General features: G+C 43.9%; 1 protein-coding gene across 2 annotated transcripts in view; it reads right to left on the bottom strand.

Annotated features, from left to right (window-relative positions):
• Window positions 1–284: 284 nt before the first annotated feature.
• The window catches only part of CHCHD6 (coiled-coil-helix-coiled-coil-helix domain containing 6), a 109,648-nt gene continuing 91,955 nt past the window's right edge, over window positions 285–17,977 (bottom strand). For both annotated transcript variants that reach the window (XM_062500929.1, XM_062500930.1), the window contains exon 8: window positions 285–822. In XM_062500929.1, coding sequence (XP_062356913.1) covers window positions 799–822 — 24 coding nt within the window. In that variant the 3' untranslated portion in view covers window positions 285–798. The remainder of the gene's footprint in view (window positions 823–17,977) is intronic.

Genomic DNA, 17,977 nt, shown 5'->3' on the forward strand with positions numbered 1-17,977 from the left:
GTGACAAGAAAGATAACTTGGACTCTGCAGACAGCAGGCAAAGGTTTTTCCAGTATGATTCCCCACCACCAGCTCCCTTCAGCCAGAACTTTGAAAACAAGTACTTTCAAACAAGCCAGTCATCCTGGGACCAAAATGAACAAGTTTTGTGATTTATAAACTGTGACTTGAAATACTGCTTTCCTCACACTCATTTGGAGTTTTTGTTGGCATCGGCAATAGGCAGAAAACAGCAGTTTACAAACTCATGGGACTGAAAGTATCTCACAGCACACAGTCACCGTTAAACACTTTATTGTTTAGGAGGGAACCTTGGAAGGGAAGGAATGTGCCTGCTGGTGTAACCAATGGCAGCATGTTAGGAACAGTCAATCCTAACAAGCTACTCAGGGTTACTTCCAAACACTTCTTTCTCCAGAGCAAACAAACAGAAGCAACAGCTCTTGAAACTCATATGTAGGCTGGTGAAACCAAAGTTAGAACTGGGTGAACCAGGCTTTTACTGGGGCAAAACCCCAAGCTACAAGCTCTGCTGGAAGCACCTGGGGTCAACGCAATTCTTTACATTGCAAAACAATGAAAAGAAATTATAGCATCCCCTGCTCCTGGGACCCTTCTCCCAACTCCAGGAACATTCACCGAGACTGATACATGCAGGCAGTAGAAGAGGAATCATGTTGTATTGTCTTGGTCATGGAGGGCAGAAGGCACTGGTTTTGGTCAGTGTCTGTCCAGAAGGATGCTGGGGCTTCCAAGGGCGTTTGCGCTCCCTGTCCTCTGCTCTTTGGCGGATGATGTTTATCCAGAATTAACTAACAGCTCCTGGAGAAAAAGGAGACAAAAGAAAAAGGCAGCAAGCTAATTATGCAGCTGTTGATATGGGAATGTTGCCAGAAATGAAAGAATAGCATTGTCAGGGTGAAAATCCCACAGAAAAATCATCAGGTTTCACCTACTGTAAAACACAAGATATTCAAGGGGAGAGGACTGTGGAAGCAAGAAAGCAGCTCATGATACCAAAGGTAAGGCTGATTCTGTGATAAGAACATATGGTCAGTCACAACGATCAGGATTGTAAATCCATTGGCCTACAGTGGGAGAGAACAGCTGTGGCTACGGGTAAGCCTTGGAGCAGTGATGTCACAAGAATAAGTGCAGCCCCACACTAAGTCCTGCCTCAGCAGGACACAGGAACACTTTGATTAGCTGTCATCAAACACACACACATACTCCCCTCACTCTCTCATCCTGGGACAGGATCAATATAAGAGCACTTCACAGAGAAGTGAGAAGAAAGATGAGGACCCAGAGACCATAACTCCTAACATATCTGACAGCCCTTATCCAATTAAGACCCGAGCCCTCCTAAAATTCAAAGTAAAATCACATCTGCCTTGTCCCCACAGAAACCTACTAAGTGGTACCTCCCCAGATCCTGCAGGTATGAGCTGTGAACTTCTGGGGGTTCACAGACAGAAACCTTCCAAAATTTTTAGGATGTAGATTGCAAAGTCTGCTGTGGTCTCTTTCCTATTTTTATCTTGCCGCATCCATAAAGTCAAAGAAATCAAACCAACAAAGCCATCAACAGTGGATGAGAATACACACAACACCAGCTGTTACACCTCTCCCTCTGAGGATCTTAGAAATCAGTGTTGGATCCCACTTCACAATGTGGGCAATCAGCTCTCCTGCAGCAGCAATGGCATTGTTGTGTCAGTGCTACAGGAACAGCAGAATCACAGAGGGTAAACCCAACAACAGGCTACTTTCTTCTCATGCTCTGGATATGTACAGGTCCCTTTTGTAGAGCAGACAGCACTGATTCAAGAGCTAAAGCCAACTAGAGAAACACAACTGAACGCTTCACTGCATACAGTCTCATTGCCCGTTTTTATTAGGACTGTATCTGAGCTCAGTTCTACTCTCCAGATATTTGCCTTTCTGAGGAGAGGAGCTGTGCTTTCTTCAGTGTGAATCACAATGGAAAACATCACAAAATAATGATGCTAGCACACTTGGCACTGTTTGTCAGAAGGTGAAGATGTCATTTAGGCTGCTTCTGCACAGCAGGCTGATATTGGCTGATACATGACCGGTGTAGACTGCATATGTTGGCCTTGAATCTCCAAGGACAGCCCCATCTCTGACAACAATGAAATGGAAAAGCTTCAAAAGACTCAAGAATAAAGAGAAAATTGTTCACCAAATTATTTAGACAAAGGTTACGCAGAAATCTGACAAATGAACCATCAATAATACTCCACCGACTCTAATTTCCCAGGTAATTTTTTCTCATCATTAGTGACTTAAAAGTTATGCACAAAGCAATATATTTTAAGAACTCCAATAGCACTCACTGAAATTACAATGAATGAAGCAGTAACAACTCATGATCAATTTTGCAATGAAGTAATTTGCTGTATTCACATTGTAACACTTCACTAAAGTGTCCAGGAATGCTACATTTTGTGGGGGGGGAAAAAAAAAAAAAAACAAAAAACCAACAACAACATCAAAATCACTTCTGTGGTTACTCTGCAGTTAACCCTTCTGAGGACAGTAAAACCTCTGTTGAACACTTTTGAAGAGTATCAAAGTTACACAATTTCATGTTCAAAATCATAACTATATATTTCAACCTCATCTAGTTACAGGCGTCTCTACCTTATGGCAGGGAGGGTGGAACTAGATTATCTTTAAGACTAAACCATTATATGATTCTATGACATTTTTACTTATTTCAGGAGAAAATGAAGACAGTTCTTAATGAATTCTTTACAGCCTAACCTACCCACATACCAGGTATGCACTGAACTGGAGGCTCGCAAACATTCCTTGTGCAAAAACATCAGGTTCCATCTCACTCTGGATGACTAAATCTCCTCAAAATCTTTTGCACAGTGAGCCTGGACCCAGAACTGATGGGGTGAGGGACACCACATCTCTGAGACTCACCCCACTCTATGCCCACTATCTAATTGCACCTAGCATTGCAACCATGCCAGTGCAGACTTGGCACCCCTCCATTTTCTTCCAACCTGGAATCCTCTCTGCAAGATGCTACCAGGTTGCTACAGCACTTACCTTGAGCAGAAGGAGTCAGTAAAGGGAAGGAGAAGCTTTACTTCTTCTCCATGCCCTTATCATTGCATATGCACCAGACAAGGTGAATATGCAACAAATCCAGGCAGCAGGCAATCGCTGTTCCCACATGACAGGATACTCCCAATGAGTGGAGTTGAGGCTCAGACTGAGTTTTGGTGCCTCCTCATAAAATGACTGCCTCACAGCTGGGATTAGCTGGTCTCTGCTGCAGTCTTAGCAGAACAAGAAGTCAGGAGATGAGCAGCCTTGGAGAGTGCACCACACCCACAATCTGATGGGAGGGAACAGTGCCTTTCTTGCATAGGGAGGGCATGTTATTTTTAATGCCACTGCTAATGCAATCGAAGTAGAGACCAGGTTCCAGTCTTAATGAGCTCTAGCCCAGTGCCTCTACAGATGAAAATAGTGTACACACAAAGGCAAATTCCTCATCAGCACAAACAGGAATGGCAGTCCCATTCAGTCCCTTGCAGTTCAGCAAGTCCAGCTGGAGGGCATACAGCACTTGTTTTCTTCCATGCCTCTCATAGCAAACAGGACCCTTGAGCCACTAACCCACATTCTTCCACTACTGTAGCACCCTGCTCAGGAGCTAAGTGCAGTCAAAATGGGCTGCTTAGCTGACACAGCCTGCCACTTTGCAGCCCCTGTGGGAAAGCCAGTAGCTTTCCAGTTCTGGTTCCAGTTGAGTGAGGAGAAAGGGCTGAGCTCTGCAAGTAGATCTGCTCCACAAATCTCACCCCTGCTGAGAAGGGAGTCCAGTCAATGCCCAACACAGTCCTTGTCCCTAACAGAGCTGAGGCCTTGGTACCCAGCACCAGGACGAGTGAGTTTCAGCAAGATTTTCTAATGCACCTGCTCTTCTATCCTGTTCCTTCTTTCTCAGTCTGCATCGCAGTGCAGAAGCTCAGGGCTGCCTGGTGAATCTGCAGCATCCTCTCCACAGCCCCCCAGTCTCTGGCCAGCTCTGCACCTCGGCTCTCAGCCTTGCTGGAGGCTCTCAGCCAGTGGAGGAATCTCCCTCCTTGAAAAGCCAGACCCTGAAGAACTTCCTCCCTCCACGTTTGCCAGAGATGCCGTTTGCCAAGCCTCAGCTGTGTTAAGACATATTTATTTAACCAGCTATTAGTCTCACAGGGTAAACCCTGCAAGTTTCCTCCACCACATGCCTTGCCTTTGTTTTAACCTCCCTTTAAGCAGTCGCACCACAGTGCTCACACATATGAGCACTGTGTAGCTATGAAGAAATCAGAAAGCAGATCCCCATGATAAATGACTTGGTACATTTGGAGTGTCAGTGACAAAGTAGAAATTAATCTCCATAGCTCCTAGTTCCCTGCCGTGCACAGGCAGCTCTAAACATCAGAATACCTGTTGGCACATAGCAGACCTCAGCAACGTGACCGCACAACTTTTTCATCTCAGTTAGTGTGGAAAGAGGCACAAACAAAATACAAAAATCCTGACCTGCCCTAAGATGAGTGTTCAAGGCCTTTATACTGGATGAGGCATTTGCTGCAGGGCTATTAGCACCCCAAAGTGCTGCAAGGGACATTTGAGTCACTTTGGTTTGATGTATGCTGTAGGTATTTTTTGGTTATGTGCAATTTGTTCTGTTACACTCAGAGTACTGGCTATTTTGTGGAGCAGCTGTGCTGACTAATGGATCACAGCACTTCTGTGCCATATAGTTATTGCACAGAAAAGCCTCTCTGTCTCTCTCATCCTTCAGGAGTCCAACAGTTGCTGTCCTTGGGACTGGAATAAGGAGGGCCAGGAGCATGCCTGGCAGCAACAAAAAACATTAATTCAAAAAGCTATGAAGAGAGTTTTGTTTTCCCTCTTCTCTGTCCTGGTGTTAATAGTTTTGCAAAGCAGAGAAGTTCACCCAATGACTTCTTGGCTACTTCCCCAGATGGTGTCTTCAAAGTTGGCTTGACAGCAGAAAAGACGCTTTTCAAAAACTCATCAGAGGCACTGTCAGAACACCCCGGAAAGTGCTTTCACGTGGAAGTCTCCTGGTCTACATATCCCACCAACAGAGTGCTAGGAACAGAAACAGTCTTTATGGTTTCCTCCTCCCTCTCCTTTGGCTCCCAAGAGCCTACACACTGCTTGCTTTGCTCTGCCTTGACACCTCCCCATTGCTCTGCATCACTCGAATACAAAGTTATTTACCAGCACAACTAATCTCCAGCTGTTTTGAGACTCACCTGTTTGTTCATGCATTATAACATTGATTTCCTCCAGACAATTGTTCTGATCATTGTTCTAACTTGCAGAGAGCTCCCGTCATTAGCCTTGCTTAACAGGAAATATTTTGCCACTGACTGAGCAGCTCTGCAGTCAGCAGACTGCACAAAAAATCATCCCGGTTGGGGAGCTGCATCTCCCTGCTGAGCTGGTAACCCCAGACGTCACAGCAGGGAACAAGCTCAGTGCTTTTGATTTTGGACATGTGCTAGAAAAAAGTGGGGCCAGGAGGAACAAACACAGCTCTGCAAAGGGCTGTTGCTGAAAGGATGACTGTTAATTAATCCACATACAAACCCAGGGTAGTTTTTGCTCAATCGATGTTAATTGCATTTAATCTCATCCTTGCCATTAAGAAAAGCCACCAGGCCAGGCTGATGTCGCTAGTGCCTGACATGAAGATTCCACCCACGTTTGGGAGGCAAGGCAGGAAGAGAAAAGTAATGGAAAGAAAGGAATAACCCTTCCTCAACCCCTTCTGCATCACTGCACAATTTCATCGGGTCTGTTCCATTATTTAAACAATTTTTGTTTTCCAATAACATTACAGAGGAGCTCAAAGGATAAAAATCAGACATAGAGCATTTCACTACTAGTTATTCTTGCTCTTCCAGGTACCAGCTTAGAGCTTTGCTAACCTGCACAGCTTGAGCTATTGTGCTTCTATAAAGGCCTGAAATACAGAAAATCACTTATGTGAAGTGGTGTTTGCTTTTTAGACCTGGGCTGATCCCAACAGACCTGCCAGAGCCCTTCAATATGACCTGCAACTGCTGACTGCCACCTTCTATCAGCTCTGCTGAAAGCTTTCTCCTCACCTTGCTACTGAGCACAGCCCCAGCACACACCAAAGCACGCTGAAGCCTGTCTTTCTCTAACATAACACAAACTAGTATTTGCTATTAAACAACCTTTGACCAAATTTGCCTTGTAAGACAGAACGTTTTTGAAGCCTGAACTTCCCAGGTAAACCAACAGTGCATCCACCAGTGATCTGGCTCTGATCTGGGGACTGTGGCTCTATCTGCCCAGCTACCTGCTTGGGAAATGGGAACAATCCTCTTGCCTCTGCAGGAATCAAGCCTGGGAACAGACAAGGAGCTCCTGTAGCACAGGAAGCCCAAGGTGGCAGATTTCATGACTACTGGCTTATTGCTTCTGTGAGAGCCTTGTGTTTTTCCAAATCAGTATCAAGAACAATAATAATCAAGCCCAGGCTCTGTCGGTGCCTTTCCCCTGTGGCAGCACACAATGCTTGCCCAAAGCCAATGCTGCAATTTATCATGGATTTTCTTTATCCCTCAACAAGTGTTAATCCCAATGCCTCTCGCTGCATGAAGTGGACATATCACAAGTGCCATGAAGGACTGGCTGAGTTTTAAGTGCTCTGAAATGGCTCCACTAGATTTGGTCAAGATTGCTTTAAAATCATTTCCCATTAGGACTGTGACCCTCTCTCTTAACAGCCAGTGTAATGACTGTATCTCAGAGGAAGGTAATTACATCCCACTATCTGTACACATCAGAAACTGCACACTCCAAACACTACTGTGCCTTTCCAGACTGAGTGGTAGAAGGCAATGCAGGAGGGAAAGGAGATAACACTGGACACCCCTCCATCCTGCAACCAGAGTCACCCCAAGTGTTTTGCAAACTTGTGGATTAGCCTCTGGGAGGGATAAAGGGGTCCAGAAAGCACAGAGTGTTTCTAAAGCAGAACAGTGACAACTTGTACAAATCCAGCTCTGGTTTTGTGAGGATTAAAATGAACTTCACCCAACTGTGAATATCTGCTTCCAGAGCCAAAAGGAATGGAAAACCACTTACTGATGCAACAGTATTTCATTATTTCAAACCCTAAGCCCAGCACTTCCAAAAATTAAGGAGAGGCAACAGTAACATTATTTGCTGGGGGACATGGGCTGCAGGAGTTTAACTGCTGAACTGCCAAGCCATGCTCTGGGCACAACATAATGAAACAACAGACACAAATATTGGCAACTTGTCCATACTGTCTTTCCTGCTCTTGCTACCAGCCTCCAGAATAATCAGTGGGAAAACAAAAGGAAAAAATAACCCAGAAGCCAAGAGATTTTGGATTAAGTTGTATAAATGACCTGTTACCTCCTTACACGAGGAAGAAAGAAATGCGATAAATACCTGCAAAGCCATCTCAGTATCTTGGATTAAATAGATTACAGAAATGGAAAGTACATGATGCAAGATGTTATAAAACAGGATGCCAGGGAAGTGCAGGAATTTGAATCAGGCTGGCAAATGATCCCTGCAGACTATTGAGGAAAATTAATAGAGAGAAGGGGTAGAGACAGGACACAGTAAGGAGACTGACTGATGAACACTGTTGTTAGGAGGTGTAAATTCAGGATGTCAGACTTCCTCTTAAATCTACTTCAGTCCTGGAACAAAAATAGCAAATCCTACCGTGCTAAAAAGCGCTGGAAGTAGAGAAGTCAGATATGGCAAGCCTCATTTCAGGATAGGCTTCCCCTGTGCATCCCTCAAGATTGAAGTTTGTGACTTTAATTATTCCTGGAACATTGTGTATATAGGGATTCAATGCAGGGATTACTAGCAGGATCCTTGTTGTAAGTGCCACTTCTCAAACAAATTACACTTAGCTGGATGTCAGCAACATACACAAGAAAACAAATTAGATAAAGGCAGCAGGACAGCAAGATACAGGTCTGTGCAAGGAAATTTCACAAGGTCACCCAGAAAAATAAAGGCACTTAGAATCTAAACTCCTAGAACATTTCTAATTCCCCCGGTGCATTAAAGCTCCACTTGACCCAGACACAAAACCTCCAATACACCTGTGACTCCACACAATCTGAGAGCAAGCCTGGCTGAGACGTGCTTTATTTGTGAAGAAATGCTATCAGGGAGCAGGTGGAGGAAGAGAGAGACAGGAGATAGAAGGAGCAACCCAAGCTGTTCTCCCAAATCCTAGAGATCATCCATTCACTGACTGTTCACAGCCCCACACAGACAGATGGGAGAAGCCAGGGAAAGAGGATGTAATTTTGTTTGGAGGCAAATGCAGCAGTTCCTCAGCTGCAGGGCTTCTTCACAAGCTGATCCCAGATTCATATACTGCATTTTGCCTTTCCAGAACTCATCCCAGGATGTATAACTAACCTGAGCTAGTTCTAATAAGCATGTCTTTAACTGCAGAAATTTTCATGAAGATGGAAGCACAGGAAAGTCTAGTCCTTGGGAAGAATGCAAAGAACAGCTGAGAACACTTCACCTCAGGAATGGCACTGTGCCTTTGAGATGGCACCTCAACAGCAGTCATTAAATTCTCATACTGGGGATTTCACCAGGTGCTTGCCAGTGTTAGCAAACCCTGCAGTTTTCCCATGCACTCCAGGACGGTGAGCACTGCCTGGAGCACATAAGCCAGTCCTAGGCTCTACTGTTAGTCATCTCCCAACTTCTTCAAGCAGCTGAAATAAATCCCCATCTCCATTTCCCTTTCTGTACCTAAGAGTAATACCACTTACCAACCACACAGAGATATGATAATTATTCACCAAGAGAAGATGCTAAAGAAATTCAAAAATTCAGTTCTCAAGGGATCCATTCCTCTGTACAATTTGCATTTAGCCTTTAGAGGAAATCTGGTACTTTATCATGCTCCTTTCTCTCTTGCTTTAGCAGGCTCCTGCTCTGGATAAAGAAAATTCCTCTTTGGGTCAGAGTATTGTGTCCACATTTAAAGTATGGCTCAATCCTGACTAGTCCAGCATCATACACCAAAAACAGTGGCAGGCAGAGACTTCTCCAGATATCCTTTTTCTATGCCTAATTCTATTTTTGTTCAGTGATACAGTGAAATTCCACACAGAAGTAGTATGAGCCTGACTGGCTTTATTTGTTTAACACTTCACATTTTCATTAAGCTGTTGCTACTCGGCAGCCAGTAATTTTATTTGTGTGATAGCTGTATTCATCTCACCCACATGGGTGTAGATGCTGCTCTCCTTTTCATCTGGCTGAAGAGGCAAAAATACGCAATGATAGAGTCAAGAGGAAACTTGGAATTCTCTGTTTGCAGATAGATGTGAGATATAACTGCTACCTGTTTTTGTGAAACACCTCCCAAATACTAGGGGCACCTACAGGTACAATTAAAAAGAGGAAAAAAATTATTTTGGAAGACTACCCTCCCCTACCCAGGTACAAACAAGAAACTGAAATTATTTCAGCAGAATCAGCCTGTTTGACTCAGCACTGAACTCTCCTGCACCAGAAGCTTATTGCTGACTGAGCATTTACAGTAGTTGAGTATCAGATTGTAAAGAATTAATTATATGTCTAACTCTTGCCAATCTTCAAGTATCTTGAAATATCGGGTCCCAGGAGCTGCAAGATCTGATCAGATCTCAAGGAAGAAAAGTCTGGTTGGCTGGCCCTCACCAGGCCCCAGTTAGACAATCTCCTACCAAATTCAGGCAACCAGACAGAGAATTAACAGCCCTTTCTGAAATGTTAATGACTTCAACCCAGACAGTCAAACGACTGAGCCACACCTCTTGGACAGAGGTTTCAGAAGTCAAGAAACACTAAACATTTCACTGTGCCACTCCCCTTTGACAAGCTCAAGGAGCAGGGAAGCACTGGGGAGGGGATCCTCAGTCCGGGTTGGAGAGCACTGGGTGCTCCTGCAGGGCACGACTCACGGAGCGGATGGGAAGGGAGAGGCTGGAAGAGATTGGGAAGCCACGGAGATGTTCGGTTATGAGATCAGATGGAGATGCCCAACCACAGGCACACCCAGGCAGCACCTGTGGGAAGCTGCAAGCTCAGCCACCCTGAGCATAGCACTGTCACAGGCAGCCCCTGGGCAACAGGGATCTGCTCTGAGCAGCTGCCCACTGGCACCCAGCTCAATCACTGCGATTAAGAGACCAGCAGATAAAATGCTTTACAACCTGAATCACGGATTTGAGCAAATGAAGGGAAAGCGGTGAACACTGGGAAACGCATCTTGATTTGTCAGTGTCTCCTCCTGTGCAAATTCCAAATCTTTCTTTCAAGATTAAAAACCTCCATCCTGCCCCTATCCCTCTCCAGAGGACACGCCGGTAGAATACCCAGATGCTGGAATAAGCCACAAAAGCCTTCTAAATAATTATCTCCTATCACCTCCTCTGCAAATTTATAGTCCTGCATCTGTGTCAAGACAGAGGCCTGCTTCCTTCTGCCTAAAACACCTTTACATAGGACCTGAAGGTGGAATGTTTAACGTTAGCATTTGAAAATGTATTCAGAGACTGGAAAAGAAAGGGACAGTTCTTAAGTGTGCTATTCAATTGTCTTCTGGACTCTGCTCAAGTGGATGGGGAGCTTTGGATTTTTTTATAATATGACAAATGATGCCAGTCCCATCTTGTAATTTTCCTCACTGTGTAGCATGTCTGTTCATGACAGATACCAGTGCAGCTGCTTAGGTGTCCGTTTATCTGCTTGAAAAGTATTGTGTATTTGGAACCAACCCATCTTAAAACAACAGCCCCAGAGGGTGAGAGTGAAAAAAAGGTGGGGGGGGAAGGGGGGGGCAGGGGAGGAAGAGACAAGGGAGTTGTGGACTGGGAACACATTCATGCTTTTTTTGTAAAGGTTCTGGAAAAAAGCAAGCAGCATATTTAGTTTTAGCTACATCCTCTTTTCCTCCCTCCTAGACCATTCTTTTCTACTGTCACTTAACACCTCTTTACACTCTCTTCCTACAAAGACCTTACCACTAACATACATTTAATTTCACACTTGCAACCTGTGAAAACAAAAAGTCCTCAGCTGTCTTCCGCAAATCTGCCCAGCACAGAGGAGCCTTCAGGCCACAACCTGAACAGTTTGCAGTTTAAAGGAACATTCGAAATAAAAACAAAACACATAAAGGTAGAGAGAGAGATAAAAAAAAGAAGAAAGAAAGAGGACAAAAAAAATCAAGGAGTACTTATACTTTGTGTTTAAAGAGACTTTAAACAGGAACTTGCCAATTTTCTGTAACCAGGATTATAAGAGAATAAACTCAAATACTTTGTCCTTCTGCAGAGCCCTGTGAGCTGAATTTCACTCTCTGCAAAATGGCCAATATAGAAAAAAGCTCACAAATCCCTTTGATGTAAGTAACTTCACCTTACTCTTGGGGAAACAGAGGCAGAGACAGATTCATTAATCCAAGTAGATGAATCCATGAAGCAGTCTGAATTTCTGACTCCCCATAATATCCCACAATAGAAAGAGCACCCAGGGCCCAGCAACTTCCATGCCATGCTGCCTAGCAAAAGCAAGCACTTGAACAGATGAGAATGTTTTTAGAAAGGGAAAGTACAGTTATTAAACCACACCTGCCCTATAGCAAACCCCATTTTCTTTATTTTAAAATACCTCCCATCATTTAATTCATTGCATCATTAATGCCAAAGACCAAGGTCACATCTGTAAGACGCTGCCTCAGAAACCTGCTGAGTAGCAGAGAGCTGCACAACCTGTCTGAACAGGTGGGTACAAATTCCTGTGGCTCAGCACTGTCAGGGTTAGCTTGCTGGTAATACTCAAGGCTAGCAAGGTTAGGGCTGGTTTGATCTGCCATCATTATTCTGCAGCCTGGACATATCCTGAGAGGATCTTGCTACAGGCTGGTACTCTGACTCACCAAGTACAGTTTCCATGTGTGCATGGGCAAAGTGGGTCTTACAAAGCTGTTACACGTACACAAAGAAATTTAAAAGATATCTGTGTTAAAGAACTGTTAAAACTAGCACTGAATTAAACACTTGATTTTTAAGACAAGAAGCTGCTCCTTAAAAAAGTACTTTCTTTTTTGGTTCGCTTTTTTTTTCTTTTTTGGTGGAGTAGGGTTTCTTTGTTTTGAAAATAATAAAATTTCACATGGAAGATGGTGTCAGATGAGCTCAAACTGAGTAAGGTACTTGTCACTACTGTGACTTAGAACTGGAATTTGTATTCAGGAAGCTCAATATTTACTGTCTCCCTAAACTTAAGTTGACAGGAAGAGTGTCTGGTCCCACAGGCAGAAAGCTAATTCTACCATCTCTTTTCCACAGTCAGTCTCATTCTTGCATGTAAATTCTCCTGAGTGGACCTGCTAACAGCTACCAAAGCACCAGCCTGCATGATGCTGACCAAAGACCTCCAAGCACAAGGCTCTGTGCTATGCAAACCAATCCTGGTCCCACTGATGCCTGCTTGGGAAGGAAACAGTGTACTTGCACACACACACACTCCCAGCTCAGCCAGCATGGGGAAGGAAAGGTTGGTCACTTGATTTGCAGACAGCTTTTCCATTACTTACTGCAGTGTTCAAACAACCAACCTGCTCCCTGTTCATCTGCTCTGTGGTGGCCATTTCTCCAGAGCTGCCCATCATTTCCGTAGCAAGCAGTAAAAATGTAGGATCACTAGAGACACAGCTCAGCCTTGCTGAGATTTCATTCTCTCAGCAGGTTGTAAATGCCCCTATAATGTTGGCTTTTTTAATCTTGTGTTATTATTACCCGCGGCTGCCATTCAGTCTGCAGAGAATAAAGCGCCCAGGCTTTCAGGACCCACACAATGGCTCTGTGCATTTGCCAGTGGTTGGACAAACAATAACTCTGTGTTTCAGCTTTATTGGAAACCTTTCTGTTGTGGAAGCCTGGCTGCATGTGTCCCTCTGCTCAGGCGATGCAGAGGTGAGAGTGGGTGCCTCTGAATTCATCAGTGATTTCAGGAGCACGTGCCTAAGCTGGCCTATGGAATCAATGTGAAAGTGCACAGGCAGCTGCATGTTGCTGTGAGCCCATGGGAGACAGACACAGACCTGCAGAGCCACTGGGTCTCCTCTATATCAGCCAGGGAGTCCGAAGCTCTAACAGGGCCCCTTTGTGAATAATTACGTTCATCTCTGTGTAAACGCTGCTGCCAGCTCATAGGGAGGTGTGATGATATATGACATAACTGTGAAAATGTCAAAACACTGCTACCCTGAACCACGTTCTTACAAGAAATCTTGGCTTCCACTTGAAATTAAAGATCCTGCTGCTTGCAAGAAAGGCTTGAAAGCTGGAGCAACTGAAAAAGCACAAATTAGAATGCAAAGAAAAATTGAAAAATGCAGGGCTCTTCTGATTCAGGGAGACTGATTGTTTTGGTCAGCTTATTATTGCTTGCAGGGGACACTGCAGATGTGTGAACTCTTACAGAGCTGCAAATATCCCTTCACTCAAGAAAACAAGCCCTGCTGCAGACTCCTCACATGTTGAAAATCTAAGAGGAAAGTCAGAAACTCCCACAAAACCACAAGGTTTACTTGTGAAACTGTTTAGAAATACACTAGGGTAATTTCATTTGTCTTCTGGTTTTAAGCAATTGAGTCACATTTTCACATCACTTCTGTCTAGGCAGGAGGGTTAGTTTATTGTGTTTTATTTATTCCTTCCTCTTTCTTTTTTCAGTAAAAATACAGAACTAAAATTCTCATGTACTTATAAAACTTCAGGTACAACTCCACAAAACTAGGGCAACAAAAAACATGCCAAATATTTCAAGGCTTGGCAGCAGTGAGCCTGCCTGTCTCTCTGTGGCAGGAGGAATGTCTGTCTGTCTCAGCCAATGTTTCTGAGTAGGAATGTCTCATCCTGATAGCCCGTGTACATATAAAACACCTATGCTGTCAGCTCTCCAGGAAGAGACCTTGACATTTTGCAGATTACCACATCCCAACCCCCATCTCCCCTGAATAGCAGCAGAAGGCAGAAAAAACCTGGTAGGTCTGAAAATGTAAGAATCAGGTGCTGCCTTTGGCAAGCATTAAAGTTAAAATGGAAGATGTAGTGGTGAAATGAGAACAGCAAAGTCACTGGAATTGATGTACCAAGGAACCAACTTCCAGGTTTCCCAAACCCATGGCCACAGCTGACCTGTCCCACTCCCTCTCCTGTGGGCCAAGAGAAGAGAGAATTTGAAGGGGAGGAAACCAAGGCTTTGCTGTTTTAACCAGCAGAAATAAAAGGTGAATGGTTTCAGGAAATATCATATTATTGTTGTGGTATTATGTGCTTCATGTACCTGGTGAGAGAAACTGCAACCCTCCCTCTGAGCTCTCACCTTACAGCAACTGGGCTGGCACAGGCAGGTGAGCTCCGCTCTCTGCGGACACAGTAACAGGATTGCTCTCTTCCTGAAAAGAGTAATGAGGTGCCCAGAGAGCCTGCCGAGGTGTCAGAGAAATTGATGCTGATGGACCCTTTGCAGGCCAAAGACAGATTAAGAATAACACAATACCAGCATAACAGCACCTTATCAACAGCCCTGCGAGCGCTAAGAAGTGAATCTGAGCGAAGGCTGTGACACCTGTCTGCATCACAGCCCTGCTATTACTGCCTTCCGACTTCCCGCACAATCCAAGTGTCCAAATGGCTTTGAAGCAAGAAGCAGCAAGACAGGAAGGTGAATCTGAACTCTGATCAGCTGTCTGAAAAGACAGTACGAATACCTTACATTTCAGTAGCACTTTTCATCCATAACGAATCCGAGACATCCATTCAACCTCCACACTCCAAACCACAGAAGTAATATGTGCCCAGGTAGAGATGGGCAAATAAACACAAGTTAAATGACTGCTCAAGGTCGTCCAAGGACTACGAGAGAGACATGTCTAGCAAGTAGATTACTCTTCCCTTTTGGAAGGCACACAGAAACACATGCACGCACAGGGGATTGAAACTGCTTAGCCAGGTGTGGAGCCTGCTGTGATCAACACAGCTTCACTGAGCAGCAACTCTTCTCTATGCTGTTTCACCGGTGCTAAAATGCAAAAAAGCAAACCTTTATAACAGAAGTCTTTCAAACACATGCAAATAGGTGGGGGGATTTTGCATCTGGGCTAAGTTGCTACAATCTACACATCTTATTTGTTTGCTAGTTATTAAATTACCCACAAGCCATCAACAATTCAAGACTCTCTCTGAGAGGCAGAGATTAACTAGGAATTGCTATGCAGAAATGCTGCTCATCTCTCTCTCTCTATTCAGATCAGCCTCATGATGAGTTGTGGACATTTGGGAACAAAGGTGAGCTTTTCTGCAAGAAATGAGAGGAACAGAAAGATGGGAAAATGATGCTACAGGGAGAAGAGGATTTATTTGCAAGGCAAGAATCTATCAGGAATGGTTTCACACACACACAGCAAGCCACGGACTGTGATGAAACACACTCAAAACACACTCGTGTACCTGGAGCACAGGAACCTGCACTAACGTCCAAGCACTAATGCAAATGACATTTTCTGTGAAAGACAATGAGGCCAGTATGTAAATACTAATTTTACAATCTAGTTGACAAAGCCTCAGCTGATCTATAAATAGCTGGTATATTAGCAGGTGATGCTGAAGGCAGCTATCCTGGCTTCATTTCCCAAAATTCCCTGTGCCATCTTGTTTTTATTGACCCTGGAGACACAAGGACTCTTAACTGTATGCAGCTCACTCCACCACCACTACCTGCAGAGTAGCTACAATCACTTGACAACACAATACATATTTATCAATGCCCTTACACGACAAGGATTCTGCAGCACCACACACACAACGGCTCCCAGTGCTCAATTAAAGAGAGCAAATGGTTTAGAAAAACAGAAGAATCATGCAGCCTTGCTTTTAAACAGGAGGACCTGGTCACTCAGACTGCCAACAGGCATTTAGGGAATGACTGACACAGAGCCAGAACCAAGCACTGTCCATCTACATTTATACTGTGCACTGGCAAACTGAGAATCTGGGATAGCAACACCTTCAGTAACTCTAGGCCATCAAAGAAGCATTTTACCATCTCAAAACAAGATGTCAAAATCCTGATCTTTTTATGCAGTTTCATTTCATCAGCAATTATTATTTTATAGTATGTAATAAAACTTACAACTCCTTACCACCTCCTCAAGCTGCACATGCAGGAATCCCTTCTTTCACACAGGCAGAAGACAGCTATTTAACAGCAGGCAGCAATACAACCAGAGTCTAGGGCAATCAGGCAAGAATACTGCATCCTGGTAAAATTATTGTGGCATTTGGAGCTACACACCAGAACTGCCCTAACTGCAGCATGGTTGGCATCCATGGAAACCACACGGATTATGATGCTTTAGGCTATTCACAAGAATTTGTAGATATTCTCCAGAAGTGTTCTAAGGCTTCAGTCTTCCTTTTGCTGCAAAGAACAGTGACAACATACTTGACGAGTTGGGCTTGCAAATAGGGAGATTGAATCAGAGGAACAGAATAGACTTTGTTATCCCTTCCTCCCACTTGCTTCAAATTTCTAAAGAAACCTTCCAAACACAAGAAGTTGCTGTGTCTCTCATGGCCATATGATAAGAAGAAATAAAAAATTAAAAAACACACAATCAACACTTATTTTTCATAAGGTCCATGATATTCTTACAGCTTGCAGAGTGCAGAGTCCAGAGTTTATCCTGACAGGGAACTTACTGTGCCAGACCCAGCACCAACCCCACCAAGGGCAGAGGCTGCTCGTGACTGAGAGGCTCAGGCTGCACCTGGAGCACACACTGAGCTGTGCCCGAGCAAAAGAGCCCCCTCCGTGTGTTCCCTGTCCAGCTGCTGTACCCTCACTTCTCAACACTGCCCACTCAATGAGGTCACAAGATTGCCAGAACACTGATTTGGTCTGCCACAGCTCAGCAGATCCCTTCCAAACCATCACAGTGATCTGTGCCAACAGCAGAACGATTCCCTACGGAGCGGGTTTGGATAAAGGACTGCTCCTTCATTTGTAGTAACAAACATTTACAATTTGGGTTTTTTTAAAAGTTTTACTAAACACAAGAGTTAAACTGACATTTATATGATTGCAAACCTGTGATGGTCTTACAGTTTGTTTTTCAGACCACCAAGGACTGCAAAAAAAAACTTTTTTAATGAAGTTCACTTACTAAATTGCCATTTGTGAGTGAACATACTTCTCTTTTCTAGTATTTATAGAAATGAGATGGAGGAGCTTGACTTAGCTGAATAGAAAGTTAAAATAAAGGTGCTCTCAGAAATTCTGTGGAATTTAGCAAGAGAAGTGATACATCACAAATAAAGAAATCAGTAGTTTTCATTAATCAATTAGGATAAAAGCAAGCATAAGAGTAGATTTGCAATGATCTTGAATAGATTATTTAACCAAAACTGTCATAAATATAACCGCAAAAGACACAAGCACCTAAGAAAAACTGAGACATTTTACAGAGTTCAGTAAATGTAAGATGCTGCAACAAGGTGTCAAAACAGCCTTCCCAGGAGAAATCCATACAGTTGCTGTTTCCTTTGCCTTTGATGTAAAGCTACATGTAAACCTGCAGTGCCAAACAACTCAAAAAAAGCTTGTTCTGTTCCCCAAATCCCTGCATTTCCTGTAGCTCTGGCAAAGTTCCTGCTTCCTTTGGCTGTTGTCTCCTTTCTGATCAGCATATCCATTGCCCAGATCCTAGATTCCACACTCCAGCCTGTTGTATTCCAGGAGCAGTTAGCAGCCAGCACCCAAAGAAAACTTTAACTAAGTTTGGCTCTGTCTGGAGTAAATT

Source organism: Cinclus cinclus, chromosome 12, assembly GCF_963662255.1.
Source record: "Cinclus cinclus chromosome 12, bCinCin1.1, whole genome shotgun sequence".
NCBI classification, from domain to species: Eukaryota; Metazoa; Chordata; class Aves; order Passeriformes; family Cinclidae; genus Cinclus; species Cinclus cinclus.